Source organism: Eucalyptus grandis, chromosome 9 (assembly GCF_016545825.1).
Source record: "Eucalyptus grandis isolate ANBG69807.140 chromosome 9, ASM1654582v1, whole genome shotgun sequence".
In the NCBI taxonomy this organism is placed as follows: domain Eukaryota; kingdom Viridiplantae; phylum Streptophyta; class Magnoliopsida; order Myrtales; family Myrtaceae; genus Eucalyptus; species Eucalyptus grandis.
This window is the reverse complement of record NC_052620.1, coordinates 30,622,565-30,645,957: the sequence shown is the minus strand read 5'-3', so window position 1 is coordinate 30,645,957 and position 23,393 is coordinate 30,622,565. Positions and strand designations below refer to the sequence as shown.

Genomic DNA, 23,393 nt, shown 5'->3' with positions numbered 1-23,393 from the left:
TGTTCTTTCGTTGTTGAAAAAGAATCAAGCACGTTTTATCCACTTGATGCATTATATTATTCCTGTTATCAAAAGATACTCTAAGCATAACTATATATTTAGGTTTATTTTGCTATTATCAAGGTTCGTCTTAATACAAAAGCTTCAAGTTGATGGAGGAGAAAAGAAAATAGGACAGAGAAGTAATTAACACAAGATTGTTTGAGCAATGAAAAAGAAAGAGTTAAGCATATTTCGATTCTTTTTTTCCCCTTTTCTTCGGAGTGTGAACCTTATGTAGGGTGATGGACGACTGATTTGTTTGTACGCCGAATGTGACGTCTTTTCCTAGGTGTGAGCATAACTTCCTATTGGTTCTTTTGGTCGTTTCCTGGTTATATTGGGGGCTAAGAGAAAGAAAGATCAGCAGACAGAGAGAGAAGTTCTTCCTAAAAAATGGGGGCCGCCTTATGTTGTAGAGACTTCTTTCTAAGCACGAAGGCTCCGTTGAATCGGCGAGAATATTCACCGACGAAGAGCTCAAGAAGGCCATGGACCACTACAATGAAAGCCGAATCCTAGGCCAAGGAGGCCAAGGAACAGTATATCGAGGGATCTTACCAGACAATACGGTTGTCGCCATCAAGAAGGCCAAGATTTTGGACCGCAGTCAGGTCGAAGAATTCATCAATGAGCTGATCATCCTCTCCCAAGTTAATCACCGCAATGTGGTTAAGCTAATCGGTTGTTGCTTCGAGACGGAGGTCCCCTTATTAGTTTATGAGTTTGTGAACAAGGGCACCCTTGCCGACCACATACACAAGTGCGGCCATGAGTCCACATTATCCTGGAGGGCTCGTCTGCGCATTGCGGGGAAGACTGTAGGTGCGCTCTCGTACTTGCACTCCGATGCATCTGCTCAGATTTTGCATAGAGACATAAAGAGCACGAACATATTGTTGGATGAAAATTTCACTGCAAAGGTTGCTGATTTCGGAGCCTCCAGGCTAGTCCCCCTCGACCGGATGCAGCTGACCACGCTGGTTCAAGGCACCCTCGGGTACTTGGACCCATAGTACTTCTACTCGAGCCAGTTGACTGAGAAGAGTGATGTCTATAGCTTCGGGGTCGTGTTGGCCGAGAGCCGACGGACCGAGGGCCTTGTCCTTCGATCGGGCGAGAGAATGAGAGGAACTTGTCCTTGTATTTTACTTCTACAACAAAGGGCGAGAGGTTGTTCGAAATCATTGACTTGAGGGTGTTGAATGAGGGGAACCCTGACGAGATTAAGGAAGTCGCGATGCTGGCGAGCCGCTGCCTGAGGGTGAAAGGGGAAGATCGGCCGACCATGAAGGAAGCGGCAATAGAACTGGAGGGACTGATGAGGGTGATGGACAGGCATCCATGGGTGAATCAGAGCTATGACCTTGAAGAATCCGAGCATTTTCTTGGTGAGAGATCAAGCGAATGTGATGGCATCCTCAAAAGCAATGCATCAAGAAATGATGATAGCATAAGCAACCAAGTGCCCTTCGAAATTGAAAGCGGAAGATGAGACTTCATGGCAATATTGGCCCTTGTACTATTTTTTTTTTTTTCTTTCTTTTTTTGTCTCTTTAGTTGCTTGTTCTATGTGCTCCAAGTTCAGATGCTGCGTCCAAATAAAGTAACTGCGCTCCATATTTGTGTAACATAACATTCGGACGATATTTGAAAAATGGAAGGTGCCAGAAACATTCTCGGGCTTCTATATAATTCAACCACCGAGATAGAGGATGTTGCTATATCTGAAGTTGGTTAGGAGATGATTTGGTTGAATTTTTTTTTTGAAGGAGATAAGCAAGGAGCAGGATAACAGGGTTATTTTCTGCGACATTCAAAGTGTTGTTTGTCTTGCAAAGAATCTAGTATTTCATTCAAGGACAAAAGACATTGAGTTAAAGTATATCAAATTTTTCCGTTGATAGATGATGAGACTTTGTCATTGAAAAAGATTGTTGGTGCAAAAAATCCAACATATATGTCAACAAAGGTTGTTACCACTAAGAAACTGAAGCTGCGTATTGTCTTAGTTGGCCTCCATGGTAAGTGATGAGGGAGGCCGCCGCACTAGGACAATTTGGGCTACAAAGATAAAGACTATAAAAAAAATATTGCTCTTTTTATTTTTAAAAGATTAGCCTCCAAGTGGGAGATTGATAGAGTTATTGAGTCTAATAGAGGAAAATAATATTCAAGTGCAGAAACAATTTATTTTAGGCAAGCAATTCCCAATAGGTCACCCATCTGTAATGTTAAAGCAAACAATAGGGATTTTATTGTTGCTAATAGCATACATGTAATTTCCATATTAATTATGTATACCCTAGACTCCTACTATATATAGGGTAAAAGATAATGCTAAAACTTGTAACCCTAGATCATACTTTCACTACCTAGAGCAGCACCGTGATTTTTCCCTTTGCTTGATTTTGGGACGGGTTTTCCACATAAAAATTCTCGCTTGTTTTCTTCTCTATTTTTTCTCTTCATATATTCAAGTTCCCAAGGCTGAACCTTGCCCAAGGCAGGCCAAGTCAGCCCTCGCCGAGGCTCGGAGACCGGTGGAGGGAGGAAGAAGGAAAAAGAAAAGAAAAAAAGAAAAAAATTTAAAAAATCAAATTTTCCCCCTAAGATAAAATCATGAGATTGAGATCATTTTCTGAATAAGATCCAAACACTAAAAAAATTTTCGATCACATATCACAAAATAAAGGAAAACAAACCATTTTTTAGAAAAATGATTTTCCGGAGCCATGCCGGCGTTGCCGATGCTCGGGTCTTGCACAGCCATTTAACGACCACGCCAGGCCTTGATCATTCCCTGCAGGTTTTTCCGGCGCTCCAATTCAGTCCATCCGCGAGGCCTCACTTGTCTTGCCCCCATTGCAACCCAAGCCCACTGTTGCTGCCATTCGTGACTCATCAAGTCTATCTTGGGGATAAGGAAGTCAATGTTTGACTAATTCCATGCAATAGTCTTATTTTAATATATGATTTTAAATGCATCATAAAAGTTACCTATTATGAGAATTTTAATATACTAACATGATAGTATTTAGAACTAATTCCATAGTATGTCATTAAAAACTCATCATGCATATCATATAGCCGTATCATTCTTGCTTGCCATTTAGTTATTAAATTAGTGCATGTAAAATTGATCTCTGTGTCATACAGAATGTTAGGGATCATTTCTTAAGTCTTGCATGTTAATTAATTAAATAAAATAAAAAAGATTAGTATAGATGAATGCTAGTTAGTCCTAGCCCGTCCATAACCATGCATTTTGCTTGCATATTTTCTCTATCATAGTTTACAGAATTTTTGTGATGATGGATAGCAATTTGCTTTGCTTGCTAAGCCTATCCGGATTCTTTAAAAATTCTCTATAATTATATTACTGATTATTGAGTGTTACATACCCTGCTTGCATACCTACATAATCAACCCTCACGTGTTAGTGAAAAGATAACAAATAGGCGACTACTGCATGTAAAACATTTTCAAAATAATAAACAAAAGTACCAAAAAGTGTTAGATTAATTTAGTGTAATCAAGTGTTTGAATCCATTAAATCTCTAGTTCGCAAAAGTTAAATACACTTCTATATTTTACTTGTGTCTAATTAACATATAATCAATTAATGGCATCCGAAAGGTAAGATTAATTACACGTCGAATTGAGTGCTAAGTTGTGATTAATAGACTTTGAGAAAGTATGTGTTAAAAGCCTTACTCGTGGTTCAGCTGCGAGAAGGTCATGACAAAATAATATCAACGTGCCAGAATTTTGTAAATATTTGAGCTAATCACTTGCTAGATTTGAGATAACTATAAAGTCTAGTGCTTTATATTGGGCAACTTTGAAATTCAAGTCAAAAAATTGGTCCATCCTTATGGTTTGTGCAAAATTAATGTCAACATGCAAAAGTATATGCTAAGCGCCTTACCCTCGTGGTTCAGCTACGAGAAGGTCGTGACAAAATAATATCAATGTGCTAGAATTTTGTAAATATTTGAGTTAATGGTTTGCCAGATTTGATATAACTATAAAGTCTAGTGCTTTACATTGGGCAACTTTGAAAGTTCAAGTCAGAATTTGATCCATCCTTACAGTTTGTGCAGAGTTAAGCTATGTTTATTATATGAAGTTTTCACGGTTAAATGAGGAAAGAATATTGGTAAAAACAATAAAGCTATAAATTTTTTAGGAGGAATAAAGAAAGAGCAAGAGGAAAAGAAGGCTAGCCATATCTATTCCCTCCCAGCCTGAGTGTGGTGCAAAAGAATTTTACCACAGCCCTGCCCCAAAATCCTTTGATCATGGGCTTTCACTCAATTTATTTGGGACTATAAAGTAAGGATAGCTACTTACATTGGTAGAATAGCCATCTCTATGTGTGCGTCTTGTCACAACACTCCCGAATGAGTGTTGGGGAAAAGAGGAGTTTAGAGGTAATGTTGAGTTGAGGGCCAAAGGTCCTCAATCGCATGAGTTCTTTCAAATTCTTCCATCTCCCGAATTTTTTTTTATTTTCCGGAAATAAAGACCTGGGCTAGGCCCTTGGGCTTAGTCCGAATTTGGACCCAGCTTGGACCTCGCATGTCCAGGTCACAGAAAATATGAAAGGCCTTATAAATGAAATGAGCTTATTTGCTCAAGTCCATTTTGAAATCTAAGCTCATGAAGCCTCAAGCCCAAAGCTTATTAAGCCTTATTAAATCCAAAACTTACTAATCCGACTATGAACTAAACAAGCCCAACTTAAACCCATTTTGTCATTGTCCCTTGCGCGCCCCTTTTCTTCTCCTCTAATCAATTTGAGTTGTTGCTCTTTTTCGGCTGAGTCCATCACACCTATTTTATTATCTCTCTCTCTCTCTCTCTCTAATTCTATTTTCTGTACCCATCACTACACAATTCTACTCCTCCTTGATTTGAACAGTAGTAGCTAGGGGCCTAGGGGATGATGGTGACGAGAGGTAGTGGAAGCCAGCTTAAGCATTTCAGAGATTGGAATTTTGTAACAACCTTTCTCTACTCCTCTGTCAACCAAATAAATTACGCATCCCACCAAACGGACTTTATTAAATATTCGAACAAAAAAATAAACCCCAAATGCAATTCTCTGCAAACTATCTGAAATTCATTTCCTCCGATCACCAGACTGAAGTAAGCTCTGATCGTTAGCCAGCTTTTTTGTTGTTACTCCTGCTGGTCTTCTCGTACCGTTTCAGCGAGGTGCTATTGTCTCCCGATTTCCATCCCAGACCAGACGTCTCGCGAATCGACTGCGGATTTCATATGGGCCCGATCTGAAGAAATCGTCGGGCAAGCACTCGAAGAGGTAGGCCAAACCGGAAGCCGTCGGTGCGTGGAAAAGATGATCCCGAGGTTGATTTCCGGGATTTCAAGGACGAGTCTGAGCTAGAGACTCAAGAGTTGAGGAAGGTGGCGAGTCGGCGTCGAAGAGCTTGTGGAAGGATGGAGATTTGGTCTAAATCTGGCGAAATCTAAGGCGGAGACGTGAGAGAGTGAGACAGTGACGAAATAACCGATTGTGATAACATCGAGATGCTTGACATTTTGTCAAGGGTCACGACGTGGCATTATCGTTTCGATCGGTAGAGACTGCCATGACTCTTCCAGGTGTGATGAGTGTCTTCAAGCTGACTGGCCGTGGCTTAGATTAGCTGAATTTCCCATATTTAGCATGAAGAACAAGTTCGCTGTAGCCAGTTGCGATTGCTGCGACCAACTGTTGGCTATTTGCCGAGAACAAGTTCACAGCGGCAGTCTCAGCATAGAGCCAAAGTGTCGCAATCGACTGCGGGGAACATGTTCTTTGTGCCAGACATGGGAATTCAGCTAGTTCTGCGGATAATCGCTTGAAGACTTATCTCACCAGAAAGAGTTCTCAACTGATCGAAATCAATAATGCGGCGCAGAGCACGGGTCTTTACGAAGGTTTGTAACGATTGCACGAACAGCTAAAATGGAGCCCCTATAAATTTATAGCACTTTGGTGGGTTGAGTTTTTTTTTTTATTTTCATTGTTCCTTACCCCACATTAATACATATCTAGTTGTTGAGATTCGATTGAATTTGCTTACCGCTTATGATATTACGAAACTTTGATGGATGCCGGCCATAAATGTCCATATCTAGATATCTATTGATTCTATGCATTGTCCTTCTGGAGTGGTAGTCGATAGTCTGTGGCGATGAGTATTATTTATATTCAATTAAGTTTTGAATTGAGTTCCAAGTAGTTTACCCCAGAAAAAGTAAATACAGCTCAAAGCCTACTACATCAAATATACCCAAACAAAAACTCCAGCTTGCCCTCTTTAGCTCCTCAGTCTTCCAATCGAGAAGCGTTAATATGGAACGCCGAGTCAAGTACACCCGTATCGAGCACCAGTGAAGGAATCTTTGATGAGTTCTTAGTACTTGATAACTCTCTCCGATGGAAACGATTCTGTACCTTGCCATGTTTATGCTCTGCTATTTAAGGTATTTGCTTCGGCCTGTGGTCATGCCTGGTGCAGAGACGAAAGTTCGTAGCAATTGCAATGCGGCTGTGCTTTCCTAATTCCATTCTGACTTTTCACTCTTCCTTTTGAAAAGCCAAATAAGCGTGTTTAACTCGGGCGGTGCAAGAGACGAAAGTTCAGATAAGCGTGTTTATGCTATGCTTCTTAACGCGTCTACTGTGCGTAGTCAGGCATGGTGCTTTCTTGAATTGCCAAGTTTCTTTGACTGAAGAATTGCCAAGTTCAGATAATTTTTTACGGCAGCATAATAATCTTCTGTTGCTGGAATCGTCGGCCATTAGAGAGACAGACTTACTTAAAATAAAAAATAAAAAAAGTTGATACGTAATTACTTAGCAAAAGCATTCATATTGAAAAGAGTTCTAACACTCTAAGCGGTGCATCTCTCATGCAAATGCGTGGGTCGTTATGTGTTAGAAGCCTTGGGGGAAACTGGAAATTGGAATTCAAATGTTGCCGCACATATTCGATTACTTTCAGCTTTCGCGGTCACTGTGAATTTACTCCGACAGCGCTCCTTAAATTCAGAGCACCGTCGTTCGAGATTGAACCAGGACTCCAAGCTCCGACCAACTGGTTAAATTCCTCAGACATGGGCATCTTGTCGAGATGCTCTCTTCTAGTTCCCTTGTCTTTCAAGGACTTGAGGACATCGACAATGGTGCGCGCTCAAGCATAGAGCACCGTGCACGGGGCGCACGATCAAATGAAAGTCCATCTCTTTCAGCTCCTCGGCAGCGGTCAATGGTGTGACTTTACCTTCAATCATATTGCATACCCTGTAGTCTCTCGTACACCGTCCTGTCCTATCTCCTTGAGCTCATCGTCATCCCTTGGTGCCTCCACAAAGCATCCATCAGCTCCTGCCGGCGACTTTTATTACAATAAACAACAGGAGTTAAGAAACCCCAAAAATTATTTCCATTATTCATTTCAAACGAAATTCTATCAATGCTTTCGGAGGAAACATTATGCTCCATTTTGTAGTGTCTTGAAACACCAATAAACATTGTCCGAACAACTTGACCATCCAGCGCATGCTAAGAAACGATGAACGGATTCACATAGTAAAATGAAATTTTGACAGAAATCATCATGCAAACATTTGAAAGGTCAGGATATGTTGCTGATATTTACTTTCCTTTTTCCTTCTTCGGACAGAGCATTAGACAGCAAATGCCAGAAATCATCATGCAAACATTTGAAAGGTCAGGATATGTTGCTGATATTTACTTTCCTTTTTCCTTCTTCAGACAGAGCATTAGACAGCAAATGCCTTCTCGAGCGGATTCATGAAGAGCAATTGTATCCCTGCCTGAAGTAAACAATTGAGCTCAATCACCTCAGTTCCAACCGAAAAGGCTCTAATTTTGACTTCACAAGCCACATTCACGACCAGTCTAAAAATGTATAACTTACCTGGGATGGTTTCGTCAGTAAGCGTCATCGCTGAATTCCTTATGATGCAGAGAGCAGTACGGGAAATCATGGGTGATAATGAGCGTCAAGAGTGCAAGGGTTAAAGGAGAGGCAAATGGAACACAAACTAAGAAGTCATATGATATAATCTACACTTGAATTATGGCAGAAGTTGCATGAGTTCCTGGAGAAATGGAGGTATAGGATTAAAAAAGTGGAGATCTATCAATACTAAGATGCCAAAATATCTATTTCTTGTTATTAACTTTGGGTTGAACATCTAGTCATCACTTGAATACTGTAATAATGTCAGGAAAGAGGTCCGCATTTTCACTGTAAACCTGTGTCTCAGCACGGGATGACCCTGCGATGCCCTCTTAGACCAGAATTTCTGCTTCACAACGAACAGAAGCCGCACTCCCCAGTAGATCATGACAAGAAGCAGAGGATCAGTCTACTAGTACCTCCATGTAAAGATTAACCCTTACAATGGCATCAGACAGAGCAGTTTTTGGCTGATGTTGCATGTGCATTGGTCCTAGCCATGAGGAAGAAGTCAGAAGTCCCAATAGCATCCCCTGCAGATGCTATTTTATCAGCATGCTCATCACCTGGTAGGACCAATAAATGAGGCAGTTTGAGAGGAATCACAGTTTTATGTGTTTCTATGCTCCTGAGTTTCGAAAGAGAAAATCACAGCTGAAATTCACCAAGGGCAGGCTTGTATACCTGCTTACCACGCATATGCCCTGAAATGACAATGATAATGATACTTATCAGCCACACTTCTTTGGCCATGCTTGATCCTGAAGAGGAAGTAATTTGAAATCAGTAGATGCACAGTTGTCAGACAGAATTCAGGAACAACTAACTCAAAGAATGACAGTTGACCCAGAATTTGCTAACAAGGTGTATACTTGTAATAACTTCTTTCACTGAATGTCCGACTGATTAAAATTCAACATATCTGAACTGAAACATAGGCTCAAACTTGACTAATTTACAATTTGGGACTAGGTAGTTCATAATAGAACTTCAGCGCTCATGTAGGGAGTAATTAAAAGAAAAGGCTGAGGGTTTTGTAGACGGAGCAGCATTATACCTCTCTCGGCCCCCTAGAAAACAGCGGCAGCTCCTGCTGCCATCAAGTCTTTCGCAGTCCTCCGAACATTCAAAGCATTTCCACCTCCAGTATCCAAAATAATGATAATCTCTTTTTATGGGTGAAACAGTCATAATTAACAGCCAAATACCGACAATAAAAAGATTCAATGAGAACCGTTCAGATAGTAATAAAATGAAAATTTTAAAATTCAGCAACATCTCTCATTCCTAAAGTATGCACACAACCTGGAACTCGTGGCTTACCCTCACTAGACCTGTTAAACGGGTGGGTTGGGTCAGGTCATAAATGGTCCGACCCAAATCGACTCATTTAACATGTTTATGACCTATTTATTATAGTGCAAATTTTTTGATCCATACCCGACCCGAGCCGACCTATACCCAACCCGTACCCGACCCTTTTAACGAAACATAAAAAAGCTTATATATATATATATATTAAAATGGTATTGCTAACATGATTTTATACAATACAAATTTTAAAAACAAAATTATTTAAAAATCGAATTTTAATTATTTTTTATTTTAAAAATTAAAAATTAAATTATTTTTATTTAAAAATTAAAATTCTAATTATTTTTAATTTTCTTTTTCTCTTTTCTCTTTTCTCTTTTCTCTTTTCTTTTTTTTTTCTTTTTTCTTCTTCCTCTTCCTTGGCTGGTCGCCGGCCACGACGACGGCCGGCGACCGGCCACAGGCGAGCTGGCTCGCCCGGCTCGCCGACGCCGGCGAGTTCGAGTCTCGCCCGATCGGCGAGGCTCGGGCCTCAGCGAACGTCGGCGAGGCCTCCGCCTCGCCGGACGTCGGCGAGGCCTTCGCCTCGCCAGATCTGGCGAGCTCGAGGCTCGCCGGCGTCGGGCGAGCTCGAGCTCGCCCCTCGCCAGATCTGGCGAGGCTCGGCGAGGCGGAGGCCTCGCCGACGTCCGCTGAGGCCCGAGCTCGCCAGATCTGGCGAGCTCGAGGCTCGCCGGCGTCGGGCGAGCTCGAGCTCGCCCCTCGCCAGATCTGGCGAGGCTCGGCGAGGCGGAGGCCTCGCCGACGTCCGCTGAGGCCCGAGCTCGCCAGATCTGGCGAGCTCGAGGCTCGCCGGCGTCGGGCGAGCTCGAGCTCGCCCCTTGCCAGATCTGGCGAGGCTCGAGCCTCGCCCGACGCCGGCGAGTTCGCGTCTCGCCAGATCGGCGAGGCTCGAGCCTCGCCGGGCGTCGGCGAGGCTCGAGCCTCGCCGGGCGTCGGCGAGGCCTCCGCCTGGCCAGATCCGGCGAGCTCGAGCTCGCCCGCCGCCGGCGAGCTCGAGGCTCGCATGGCCGGTCGCCGGCCATCGCCGTGCCGGCGACCGGAGTTAGAAGAAGAAAAAAAAAAAAAAAATCATTATAATTTTGATTTTTATAAAAAAATTGTAAAATTAATGAGAAGAGGAGAGAAAATGAGGTTTTGAGTGAAAAATGGGTTGATAAATGGGTCATAAACTAAGCCGTCCTTCTCGACTCGTTTAAAACCCATATATCTTAAGTGTATACCCATTAAAACTTATTATGGGTCTTTTTATAAGATAAAAGCCGACCCATTAATGACCCATTTAACTATAAATGGGTCCATAAACGTTCTGCACAACCCATTTAACACCTCTACCCCTCACCTTTAACAGCGCAGCAGTACTCACCAGATATTGTTGATCTCTTTCTTATTATTCACCACTTCATGCATTTGCAACTTAGAAATGAATGTGCAGTCTACACTCGTAGCTTGTCCTCTTCAACAAGTTCTTAACATCTACATCTACATAAACGAAGAATCCTGGAAACATGCTTTTCGCGATCAGCATTCCGGGCTAAATGCAAATCAAGTGGCGCGGATCTCAGCAACCCAACATCAGGGGAATCAACTATAACAGGCAAATTCTCAAGGCTATGCTCAATTTAATCACCGCCCACAATTACGGCAAGTGTAACCAAACCAAATCCAAAAAAAACACGTCTACTAAACTCATCTTCGTGGCAGATTTCCACTTCCCTCTTCCGTCAAGATTCTGTAATTTAGTATGTCAATATAGCATATGTCGGTAATTTCGATTGAAAGACAGTGAATTCAAACATCTTTCTAAGCACAAGTATCAAGGAAAAATTGTTTAAAAAGTTTTAAACTTATTGCATTTTTTTTTTAAATTCAATTTTAAACCTTTCAATTTTTCCAATTAAGTCCATTTGACTAATTTTGTAGAAAATCGTTGACATGGACACTAACCTTCTTACGTGGCACATCCAACAATGACAATTTTTAATAATAATTTAATACATTTTTTTTTCAAGTTTTTTTTTTTCTTTCTTTTTTCTTTTCTTCTCTTTTTGCTTCTTTCTTTTTCTTCTTTTCCCTCCATTGGCCACCGCGAGGGGCCTTGCCGATGGCCAGCAGAGGTCCGAATCACCTGGCATCAGGTAAGGGACGCCGAGCCAGCCTGGTGAGTAGAGTAGCCGTTGATCAACCCATCGTTGCACTTGCTCTAGCGCGATAATAACTATTATATCCACATATATGCTACGCCACCTTAATTACAAAGAATTAGGAGGATCTCAAAGCACAAATTCTCGGTTTTTTTTTTCCTGTAAAAAGATGCGCCTTAGTTAAGTGAGTCCAGCACCTGTGAAATTCGAACTTCTATTGGACTTTATTTCCCTCCTCACTAATCGAAGGAAATGTGTTCGATTGGTTGATTATTAATATGGACATTAACTTTGTAAAAACTTGACTACAAATGGATATGAATGATGTTCATAATTGCATCTCAATAAGGCAAACATGACCGTACCCCCATTCGATGTATGGACGAGTAATACACGAGCAAAAGTCAAACGTGAAATTCGATTCGGATGATGGTGTATGGAAATGAACATTTCTCATATGAATAATCGATGCACGAAAGATTCATTGTGTGAATGTCAGGCAAGACCATGGAATTACCCGGGAAAAAAACGATTCATCCAAGGTGGACAAAGTACATCGTCGAGCAAACAGAAATCTGCACTTCCATATCATATTAACTTCGGTACACTCAAAAGACAATAGAGCTCCCAAATCTCACAAGCAACCACCAAGAAAAGGTAGGAGGAGGAAACTATATTACATCCTTTCACCGAGTTGAATCCAAAGCTTTCTAAAGCTAACTTATCCTGTATTCACAGAAACACTTACTGAATCATTACTCTGACTTTATTATAAGGCTAGACTTCTCAAGAGTTTTCTTCCATGCATGGAAACCATTCGGCGAACTAGTTTCAACTTGAAAGAACCCAATCACTAGCGCAGTCAATGGAGACCTATTGCAACCATGACATCCCTCACAACATACCCAAACATATATAGATAAGCTTATTATGGTCATCTCCCACTACTAACTAGTGGCATGACATGGCTTTTCATGCTATCCGTGTACCCAGTGCTTGTGCTGGCAATACTATTCATGTACACATTGGTCTTCTCTCCCAATAAACAAATTGTCTCTTCTGGATTCACATCAATATCATTCACCCATGGATGGTTAGCTATTGCTCTAAGTCCTTCCAGTTCCATTGCTACTTCCTTCATGGTTGGTCTCTCCTTGCTTTTTATTCTCAAGCATCTCTTTGCAAGATTGGCAACTTCTGTCACCTGCTCATTATTTTCTCCATTTGCAATAATTTCCTCAACAATGTGAAACAATTTGCCCTTCTTCAATGATGAAAGAAAGTACATTGCCAAGCTCCTCTCTTCTTCGGATTGGTCAAAAGAAAGTGCCCTCTTCCCTGTCAATAACTCAACTAGCACTACCCCAAAACTGTAAACATCACTCTTCTCTGTCAATTGGCTTGTGAGCAAGTATTCAGGGTCTAAGTATCCCAATGGTCCTTGAACCATAGTCGACAATTGCATTTGATCAAGTGGGACTAATCTTGAAGCTCCAAAGTCGGAGACTTTCGTGGTGTAACTATCATCCAAAAGGATGTTTGCCGATTTGACATCTCAATGTATAATGGGAGTGGAAGCTGCAGAGTGCAAGTACGAGAGGACTCCAGCAGTTTCTGAAGCAATTCTCAATCGAATCTCCCAAGACAGCTTTGTTGATTTGTTTGGATTGTGGATGTGATCAAAGAGGGTTCCATTGTTGATGAAGTCGTACACCAATAAAGGCACCTCTGTTTCCAAACAACATCCCAAAAGCTTGACCACATTACGGTGATTAATTTGAGAAAGCTCGATGACTTCATCGATGAACTGTTCAATTTGGCTTTGATCCACAAGCTTGGACTTCTTAATCGCAACTACCACATTCTTTGGCAACAACCCTTTGTAAACGGTACCATATCCTCCTCGGCCAACTATTCTACTCTCATCATAATTGTTGGTAGCTTTCTCTAGCTCTTCAGCGCTGAAGATTTTTGCATTTTTTGTGGTTCTATCATGTTCATGGAATTGTTGCTGCAAAAGCAAGCCACCATTTTTCTTGAAGTATTGTTCTTTGAGCCTAATGAACTTCCTTTTCCTGTATCCGAAATACAGAAAGCCTATACCAAATAGCAGCACTATTATGCCCGCAGCAACACCTGTATATAACACCACTTTTTTTACACTGATTAATCACACAATTAACAGCACATTGAGTCATTGTAACTTGTAAAAGCAGCCACGCTTTGAAACTTTCTCTAGAATTATACGGCGAGGTTTCCTTAAAAACTTAGTAGTTTTGGGACAATTTGAGTCTGAATTAGAACAACGGATTTGGTTAAGCTAATCTACGGAAAAAGAATAGCACGAGGGCCAATGCATATTAAAATTGTCGTCAATTAACGGGTTTAATCGACAAGAAAAAGATATAAAGTATAAACTCGAACTAACCACAAGAATGCTTATTTTCTTTGCCCAGGGTACTACAGTATACTTGCTTACAATTTTCTAGGTCTTATGCAACCAAATCCATGTCTCAAAGCATGCATATATAGACTTTTCGGTCGAACTATGCATGAGTTTAAATAACTCAATACAAGTCCTACCTCAATTTCTAGCTATATCCCTTTTGATGACATGAAAATGGCAAGGACTAGTAACTTTGAAGACATCTTCTCAAATGGCTTAGTATATGGTACAGAGGCTGCGTGTAACTTCCCCTTTGACTCGTGTCATCACCTCGGATAAATTTTGTCATATTGCTAGTAATTGACTTTCTATCTAAATGGCTTGTGCAAAAAATGAAAAAGTTACCTAGGTTGTGTACCACACATTCGAGAAAGACGAAACAATCATTCAATCATTACTATCAGTCCTTAGATGCTAATCAAAACATTAGAGAGAAAGGAAGAAGTTTGACTCTTAGGAATTAAGAAAGGATTAGGATTATTTAAATTCGTGGGTACGTTTACACTTATTTTACCTCTTAAAATGAGAACACTGTCCACCCTAATTAGATTAAAAGAGCATGTAAGTCCAGAATCTAATCAATCATTTTCTTCATTTTGCCATTTAACTGCGTTTGGGAAAGGAGGCTCGGGAAAGGAGGCAGTTTAAGCAAATAGTTGGGGATGGCAAAGAGATGGGGCGAGGTGAGGGTGAGATTTACATCCTCCGGCCCTAGCTTAAATTTAGTAAAGATGTTGCGTACCCACCACCGCATGCCTCAAGTAGAGAAAAGTATTTTTCTTTTTTCTTTTTGTCTGATTTCCTTGCCATTGTATCCGGCCCCTCAATAATAGTAAGTTTCACAAATTCAATAAGCACAATTCATGACTGTAAGAAGATAGAAACGGCATAAAGAGGAAAGGAATTAAAGAATGTGTCACAGGTAGTAATAAGCTAATAACTGTGTGCGAGAATTGTGTAAATATTTAAAGCTAACGGCATCCTGGATTTGGAGATAACTGTGTATTTTTCACACAAATGCCCCCCACATGGGCGCGCCCTTACGCCCACAGAGGGAGACTTGTGGTTGTCTCGGCCGCGCCCAGTTCCGACTTCGCCAGAGGTGATGGCTACGAGCAACAGAGGTGGTTATTGATGGAGCTTGTGGGCAGAGAGAGAGAGAGATAAGAGAGAATTTGAGATTATGATTTAGTGTGTGATTATTCCTAAAAGGTAAGTGTATTATATTAAGATCATTTTTTGGTGATCACTGATGACACATAGTTCTCTATCTAGTTCGAGCTTTGTTTTACCATTCTCGCCAATATAATTAAGATTTATGATGCAAGAAGGCCGCTGACCAAATCATTGACATGTTCCAAGTCTTCTATACCTATCTACACAAATGGCAATTTCGTGACTTGTGATATTATCCGAGTCATCATTTTGACAAATCCAATCGGCCGACCTTGCGTGTCCACGCTATAATATAGGATTAATAGCACCGAAGATGATGTGTTTACAAGTCGTGCAGCAGAGATATTAATATTCGCAAGGTGATCTCAATAGAGCCAAAACCCAAGTCACCAAGTCAAAAAATGAAAATAAAAAATGCTAGAGTACAGACATTGACACGAGTGAAATTAATATACTTCTGAATTTTAAGAAAGCTCAATTGTGATGTAATTAGTAACGTGTGATTTACGTAATGCGTTAGATAATCTCATTTGTCTTCAGCATAGAAACTTCAGTGAAATTGATATAGAAAAGTTCCATTTTTTTTTTAAGTGAGGGAAATAATGGAAGAAAAATCGGGTGAAGATGTGAATAGTTAATTTTTCTCATAAATCACAATGAAATTTAGTTATTTATTCTCAAAATCAGCTAGGATAGTATGTTTCAAGTGGGAGGCACTCCAAGTAAGATCAAAGAACTTACCAACCAAAATATTCATCAAGTACGATGGATTAGCAATGCATCCTTGTCCATTTTCACTGCCCTTCTTGCCATAACCATGATAACCCTTTGGGGATAAACATGTATAATTCCCCTCAGTATTATTGCACTTTCCCTCACATGGGTACTTCATTGGATCCGCATATTCATCAATATCTACATAAGTAACACACACATATCAAATGTATCTAATCTCATTGGATCATAATAATACGAAGGAAAAGTCAAATAATGTTGATGTTATAAACGTATTATGATAACCATTCTCTAGGTAAGGAGTGGTGAGTTGTATATCATGTCATAATGACGAAACTAACCCTATTCTCTATTCAATTTCCCACAAAAAATGTTTTCAAATCATATTATAGCCTAAGGAAGGACACTTCACATGGATCAATTTCTTGTATATTTTTAGAATTTCACAGACCACATGAACTAATACTTAAAAATAACATAAGTTTGTGAGGGATCAAGTTGAATGGAAGCTTGAAATTACAATTTAAGATCACAGAATAATTCAAATAAAATAAAAAACATAGGTTCATCATGCAAATTCATGTTTTTACCTCAGTCAACATCGTCGGTGAAATTCTCATAAAAGCGTCTTTATTAAAAGGGCATGCTATAGAGTCTGCCTTCGAGAGGCACACCAAAATTGACGCCCTTTCCATGGAATTTTAAACGAGACTGCTTGGGATTTGATAGACATAGAGACAACTTTTATACAGTCCCTTTGTCGATAGATTCCTATTTTGATTCTCCGGTAAGAGTTGTAGGGTAAAGTTCTACGATGACGCTACCATTTTTGCCATATTATATTCGGCAAAGAAAACTTTAACAGTACCGTTTTTGCCATATTATATTCGGTGAAGAAAACTTTAACTCTTTTGTTATATCTACCAAGAAAGTTGAGAAGCCAAAATCAATCAAACCATCTTCTCCATCAAGAATCCTACTTTTCCTTTTGTCATTGTTTCATTTCGAGTTAAGTTAGCCCCGTTACACACGACCAAATTGAATCGTTAGTGCAAGTCTCTTTTCAAGTTTCAAATCAGCTTGAAAATTCTTACAATCGATTGTAATATCACAGCGTGAATTGCGGGCCTAATAAAAGCGAACCTCAAATTCGGGATTTGCCAAATCATTAAAGCTCACAGGCCTTCAAATTGGGGAGACATCAATTGGCCTCGCAAGTCGCTGGTTGGCTTCTCATGTCAAGGTCAACGTCGTGTCGCATGGCATACGGAACATAGAGATATGAGTCGGCTATGCAAGTCGTTGCTTCGCTTTTTATGTCTAGGTCATCGTCAATTGCATTTGATGCTTTGGACAAGGAATAGCACTGAATATATCTTTGTTTTAAGTTGAAAAAACAAGTAAAAAGTTGCTTTTCTTTGGAGAGTCAAAATCAAGAGCAATAGTGACCGATCCTCGTGTGGTTGAGGGATATGGCAATATATACTAAAGTTTTAAAAATTAATAACCATGCTTCCATCAAATAAATTTTGTAAAAAATTGATATTTTACCTCTTTGAAGCTAGTTGATTATTTATTTTGAAGCTACCCATTTTTTTTTTTTTTTTCAGAATGCGTATAAACAGTCTAAAAACAGGAAAATACAATTGTTCAAAGTATAAAACCCATCCACCCAGAAACACATTGCATGCATACAATCACCAACTCAAACCAGTCTGCTCTTGTTGATTTTTCTTCTTTCTCGTTCTCCTGATTTGGGGTTGTGATATTCCCCCTCTGCATACGCTCACTACTGTTTTTGCTTTGACTTCTTAAGTCTTGGCGCTGTAATGAAAGTAGCCTGCATCATTGATGTTCTCTAACAATGATGCAGTAAAGGTTGGCGGGTAATAACAAATCCTGATGAGACATTGTCGTACATAAGAAACTGTTGAGGAGACCGACCAGGTTGACTTAGCCTTCACCTAAAACTTTACAGATGACCCTCACTAAATTTCTGAAAATAAATTTCAGACTCCCAAAGTCCTTTTTACTTAACAACGATCATATCTCGGACCATACCTGTGGCTTTATCTTGAACTGGAAGATGTAATTTGATTTGAGGATTATGTTTTCTATTTTGCAGATTTAGACACCACGATTGTATCAAAAATCGATAGGGAAAGGAGAAGACCGGACTTTTTCTTATTCCCATGGAGGGAGAGACATTTTCTTAAATTCTAGAATCATAGATTAATCTTTCAAAAATTATTTGAAAAAAAAAAGAACAGCTCATTTTGTGACAAGAGCACTCCAGCAAATTTAGTCAGCAGTTCACATTTTCAAACAGTTGATGAAAAGAAATCTAAGAATATTATAAGGAGAAATTTCAAAGGTTATTAACTGATGAAATTTGTCAACAAATTGGCTCTTTTTCATTGGTCATTGCCGTGTAACGACCAGCAGTTACGGTCCAATATTATGTTTTGGAAATGCTCAACCATGGAAAGCGTATGGTCTTGTCCTTTCCCTATCAACTTTTAGTTTTTGCATTAATATGAATGCTCCAAAAGAAAAAAATTGCCATGCACAGAAGCAACATCCCCAATATACATTGTATCAAAAATCGATAGGGAAAGAGAAGAACTGACGTTTCCTTATTCCCACAGAGGGAGAGACATTTTCTTAGACTCTAGAATTTTAGATTAATCTTTCGGAGATAATTTTAAAAGTAAGAGCAGACCATTTTGTGACAAGAGTTACCTAGTCTCCGTCTCAGAGTATAGCTTGTCTTCTTGATGAGAAGCAAAGAAGATCCAGGAAAAGTATGACAGATTTATGTTTATGAACTTTCGTAGAGAGACGTACACTGCATTGCTCAAGACTTAGTCACACGAGGAATTATCGTTGAATCGTCTCATGCAAGTGGCTATGACCACTTGATGTTAACTCTATAACTTGAACTTAGGCAATAACTACAATTACTCCCAAAAAAGCGAAAAAGGAAAAACCCTATCTTGCTTCTCCTTATATACCCGCGAATCCATCAAATTAATTCGCTGAAACAACAAAAATATATGAAGAGAGTTGAAGGAAGAGCCATGCTCATCCATGAGCATTCTTTTGAAAGTTGTGGTGCTTGGGATCATCATAATGGGTCCACACCACAATCACATAGCAGAAGCTGATGATTCAGTGACCAAGCCTGGATGCCGAAGTTTCTGTGGAAACCTTGAAATTCCATACCCCTTTGGATTGAATGATAGTGATCCCAAATGCTGCATCAATCATAACTCATTTAGAATTTTTTGTGATGGCTCTATTGACTCTCCTATACATTACATGAATAAAAAAAATAAAAATGGAAAGCATCTTATTGATCAGTTTCAAGGAAGGATAATTATCCAAAAAATCCTAAATCTGTAGTGCGATAGCCAATTTTGGTCTGAATCTTTTAATTGTATCAATTGAATCCTAAGCTTTTTGAAAACTTGCCAATTTAGATTTAAACCTGCAAATTTAGTTCTTAACCTTTTAACAATTTACCAATTTTGTCATTTTAAAATTTTTTGACCATAAATTGGTGACATGGACACTCATCAATAGGTGACCATCCTAGATGGCATGGCTAGATGGCATGGCTAACGTTGACGTAGATAATTTTTGCATTTTTTTAATAAAAAAATTTACATTTTCTTACCTTTCGTTTCGTTATCCTTTTCTTTCCCTTAAGCCTGCAGTTGGGCAAAGGTCGAGTCCTTGTTCGATCTGACGAGGGTGGCCTTCTCCTAGCCACGAGCGAGCCTTCTCCCAGCCATGAGCGAGCCTTCTCTAGATCCACCGTGGGCCATGACACCCTCGCTAGCCTCGCTTGTGGTCGGTTGTCAGCCATGGCCGATTGTCGGCCACAAGCCAATAATCAGCCACTCCACGTAGGATGGCCGGTGGGGTCAAAGCATCTACATTAGCAATTTTCAATCAAAATTGGTCGGAAGGATTTGAATGGGCAAGTCTTCAAAATATTTAGAATTAAATTAATAAATCATAAAAGGTTTAGAATTAAATCGACACAACTGAAAGGTTTAAAACTAAAAGTCTTCAAAATATTTAGAATTAAATTAATAAATCATAAAAAGGTTTAGAATTAAATCGACACAACTGAAAGGTTTAAAACTAAATCGGCAAGTTGTTAAAAGATTTAAGATTAAAATGGCACAATTGAAAGGTTTAGAGTTAAATAGGCCATCGTACGATAGATTTATGATTTTTTGGACAATTTTTTGTTTATGAGATATGCTTCCTCTTGAGCTCCTTCATTTTATCCAATGTTTCGATACACTACTTTCCTTCATGAGTTCTTTGACACTTTAGATTTTCCCATCAAATCAAAGCATGCTTTCTAAGCTTGATGGCCACAAGCTTCATCCAATTCTCCACCATATTCTCATAATCAAAAAGTTGCTCGGTTTGTCAAGCCAATCAACGAAGTTTTCCAATGCATAGTGCCTTGGAAGTTTGAAATGTCTACTTTAACATTGAAATCATTAGAATCACAATTTTAACACCAGTGATGCAAAGGAGCCACTTCACACAAGCTGCGTGAAAACTGAACATCATGTGTCACGCCTCGATCCTCGGGCACACACCCATCCCTCACCTTGTTTGATTAATAGTGACGTCCCAAGATGCATCATTGACCCTTTTTATTTTAATACGCATGCGGAAGCAGATATAAAATTCCCAGACAATAAAACAATGGGATAGGAAAGTAGGACCAATTTTTCACAAAAGACCTTTTATAAACACCCAGGTTTATACATAGAAGTCTACAAAAAGGAATTGGCTTTCAACAAAAGAAAAATGTCATAGGACTAACTAGTAAGACATGCTCGCCGATTCTCCGGGCTTCACTTTCTAAACTTCGGGCCTCGGTTCCTCCACCGATGTTAATTAGGGACCTGAAAATAGTTATACAATAATCAGTGAGACAATGTCTCAGCAAGTTCTACCCTCCTAAGACTCGATTAGGAAGCCAATACGCCCTAAGGGCTGCCTAAGCACAACACGGGTCAGAGGACTTACCTTGGCCTCAGTTCCATCCTGCAATTTAGTATGTATCAAATATATAGGAATCACATCAATTTACCCAATCAGATCAAACTATCGATCAATCAACTCAGTTGATTACATGTCACCATGACCTTTCCTTGGTCGGTACATTCAATACTATCTATAAAGTCCTATTATTTTAGGACTGCTAAGCCAAAGTTGAAAATAGATAGTATAGCTTGCTCGAAGCCGATAATATAGTATATTGTATATATGCTTGCCCAAAGCTGATAATATAGTATACTGTATATTTGCTCGCCCTAATATGATAATAAGGTATATTGCTCACCCAAAGCTAATATACCACCCGTAGGCCAATATAGTATACCGGTCTACTGCTTGTCCAAAGCTAACATATTGCCCGTAGGGTGATATAGTATACCATCTAAACCATCCAACATTTTCACCATTTTTATCATATCCGATAAAATATCGTGTGTGGGTATACGGTCGGTCTTAACAAAAATACAGTATTTTCACTTTCACAATTCCCACCATTTTATATAATCCACCAAAATATTTTTGGCATTGTAAATCGATGCTCGGTTAATTTCCAATCAATTACCCAAAATTAACTAATTTAGGAATAAATCCTAAAATCATAATTAAATCAATTCAGCACAAATTAAAGCTCAAATAAATAAACAAACCGTACCACGGTAGCATAAAATTCGTTGTCTCTGCTATCCCAGCCTAATTTCCAGTAAATAAATAAATAATTATAAAAATTATTAAATAAATACTAAAAATCCAACTTAGGCCCGTAATGTCTAATTGGACACCGAAACAGCCCGAAAAATTTCCGAGGTTCATTCAATAAATACTAGAATCTATTTACTTGCTAATTGCTACAACTAACCATCTAACATGCATCGGTAAAGCACTAAATTAATTACTTTAATCTAATCTATCCACCTAATCACACTTAATTAAATATAATCAACCCCTAAACATCATTAGCATACTAAGCGAGGATTAATGAGTTAAACTCACTTGTTTAACGAGCGGTTCGATGCAAAATGACAGGAATGTCGCGGGACTTGACTTTCCTTAAGGTGGGCCTAGCAACTGAGGCTTAGGACCACCTCAAAACGGGCCTTGAAGTCGCAAGAAAACCCACAAAATCAGCCTCTCTTTTGAGTTGCAAAACAGAGTAAACAAGCGGGTTATGGCAAAGTAAGACCGGTGGAGGCGGCTAGGGTATTTGGTGACCAATGGTGAGGACTCCAGCGACCTTGGCTAGTTCCAATGGTGGCTAGCATGGTTGGACAACGACCCTGGACGCGCAGACAAGGTTGCTGGACGACAATGAGGCGCGGCAAGGCACGACAGCGTGCGTGCACACGAGGAGGGTGAACGGCAGAGGCGGTGGCATCGTGCGGCTCTGGTGGCTACTAGCTGCTTCTGACGACTTCTCTGGCTTCTGCTGGACGCCGAACAACAAGGATAGAAGGAGGAAATGGAGTTGGTCTCCGGCTGCTAAGGGAGAGAGAGAGATGGAGGCAAGAGGGGGGCCACATGCCCCTTTTTTTCCATCAAATGTTCCCTTGACCTATCCCTAGCCAAGTATGGCTTCCTTGGCCCTCAATGAGCCACCAATGCTCTCCCTTGCAACCTTGAAATGGTCCAAAACCATATGGAATGAGGGGCATACGAATTTCATGGGCTTTGGCTTCAACGGACACTTAATCTCACTTGATTCAATCCCAATTGACCTCAATAAATTCAAGCAACCCAACATCGGTCATCTTGGCATTTTTTTTCTCACCCATACAATTCACTTGATCCTCAAATTTGTGATAAAAAACGATCCCTATCTTTTTCTGAACAAAAATGGTCCTATGCCAACTTATTCCTAAAAAGTCTCGGTTTACAGAAAAATCTTCTGAGACTGAGTCGACGCTTCTAGAATTTATTGTGATATGACAGAACCTTCAATTTCTAAAATCGGATTCAAATTTGCAGTTAATTTCACTCAGGCGCGTTTTTAGCGTGACCTAGGCTACTAGGTAGTTTTCAAAAAATTTTAGTGCAAATGACCGTGATTGATTTTCTTGAGCCACAATGAACCCACTCGACACATTGGCGACTCTCAATTGTCGTGAAAATCTCGAGGATCCAAATACGGACATAGAGTACCAAAACGATAGAAAAATCAGTCTAGTGCCGGTCAACAAAAATTGTCTAATTTAGTAGTGTCACCCACGATTAGCCACACATCTCAGTCGAATTGACCTGTCTCTAATCTCAAATCAATTTTATACTGTGCCGTAATGGCCTCTAAAGATGAGCACGGTCGAGAAGTCGATTTCTGGTCGAATTCTCAAGCCTATTGCCTTAAAATTCATTAATGACTTCCCTGAATAGTCTAGTTATCTCGAGAGTGAT

General features: G+C 39.8%; 1 protein-coding gene and 2 pseudogenes across 1 annotated transcript; 1 reads left to right on the top strand and 2 right to left on the bottom strand.

The window, feature by feature from the left end:
* Positions 1-375: 375 nt before the first annotated feature.
* Positions 376-1,534, top strand: LOC104446142 (annotated as a pseudogene).
* A 3,681-nt stretch (positions 1,535-5,215) lies between these two features.
* LOC104446146 lies at positions 5,216-12,498 on the bottom strand (annotated as a pseudogene).
* LOC104446143 (putative wall-associated receptor kinase-like 16) lies at positions 12,495-13,556 on the bottom strand (the record flags this gene model as incomplete). Its single annotated transcript, XM_039302526.1, is given in 1 exon segment — positions 12,495-13,556. A coding segment is annotated over 1 exon segment (1,062 nt), but the record flags the coding sequence as incomplete, so codon positions are not given.
* Positions 13,557-23,393: the final 9,837 nt, after the last annotated feature.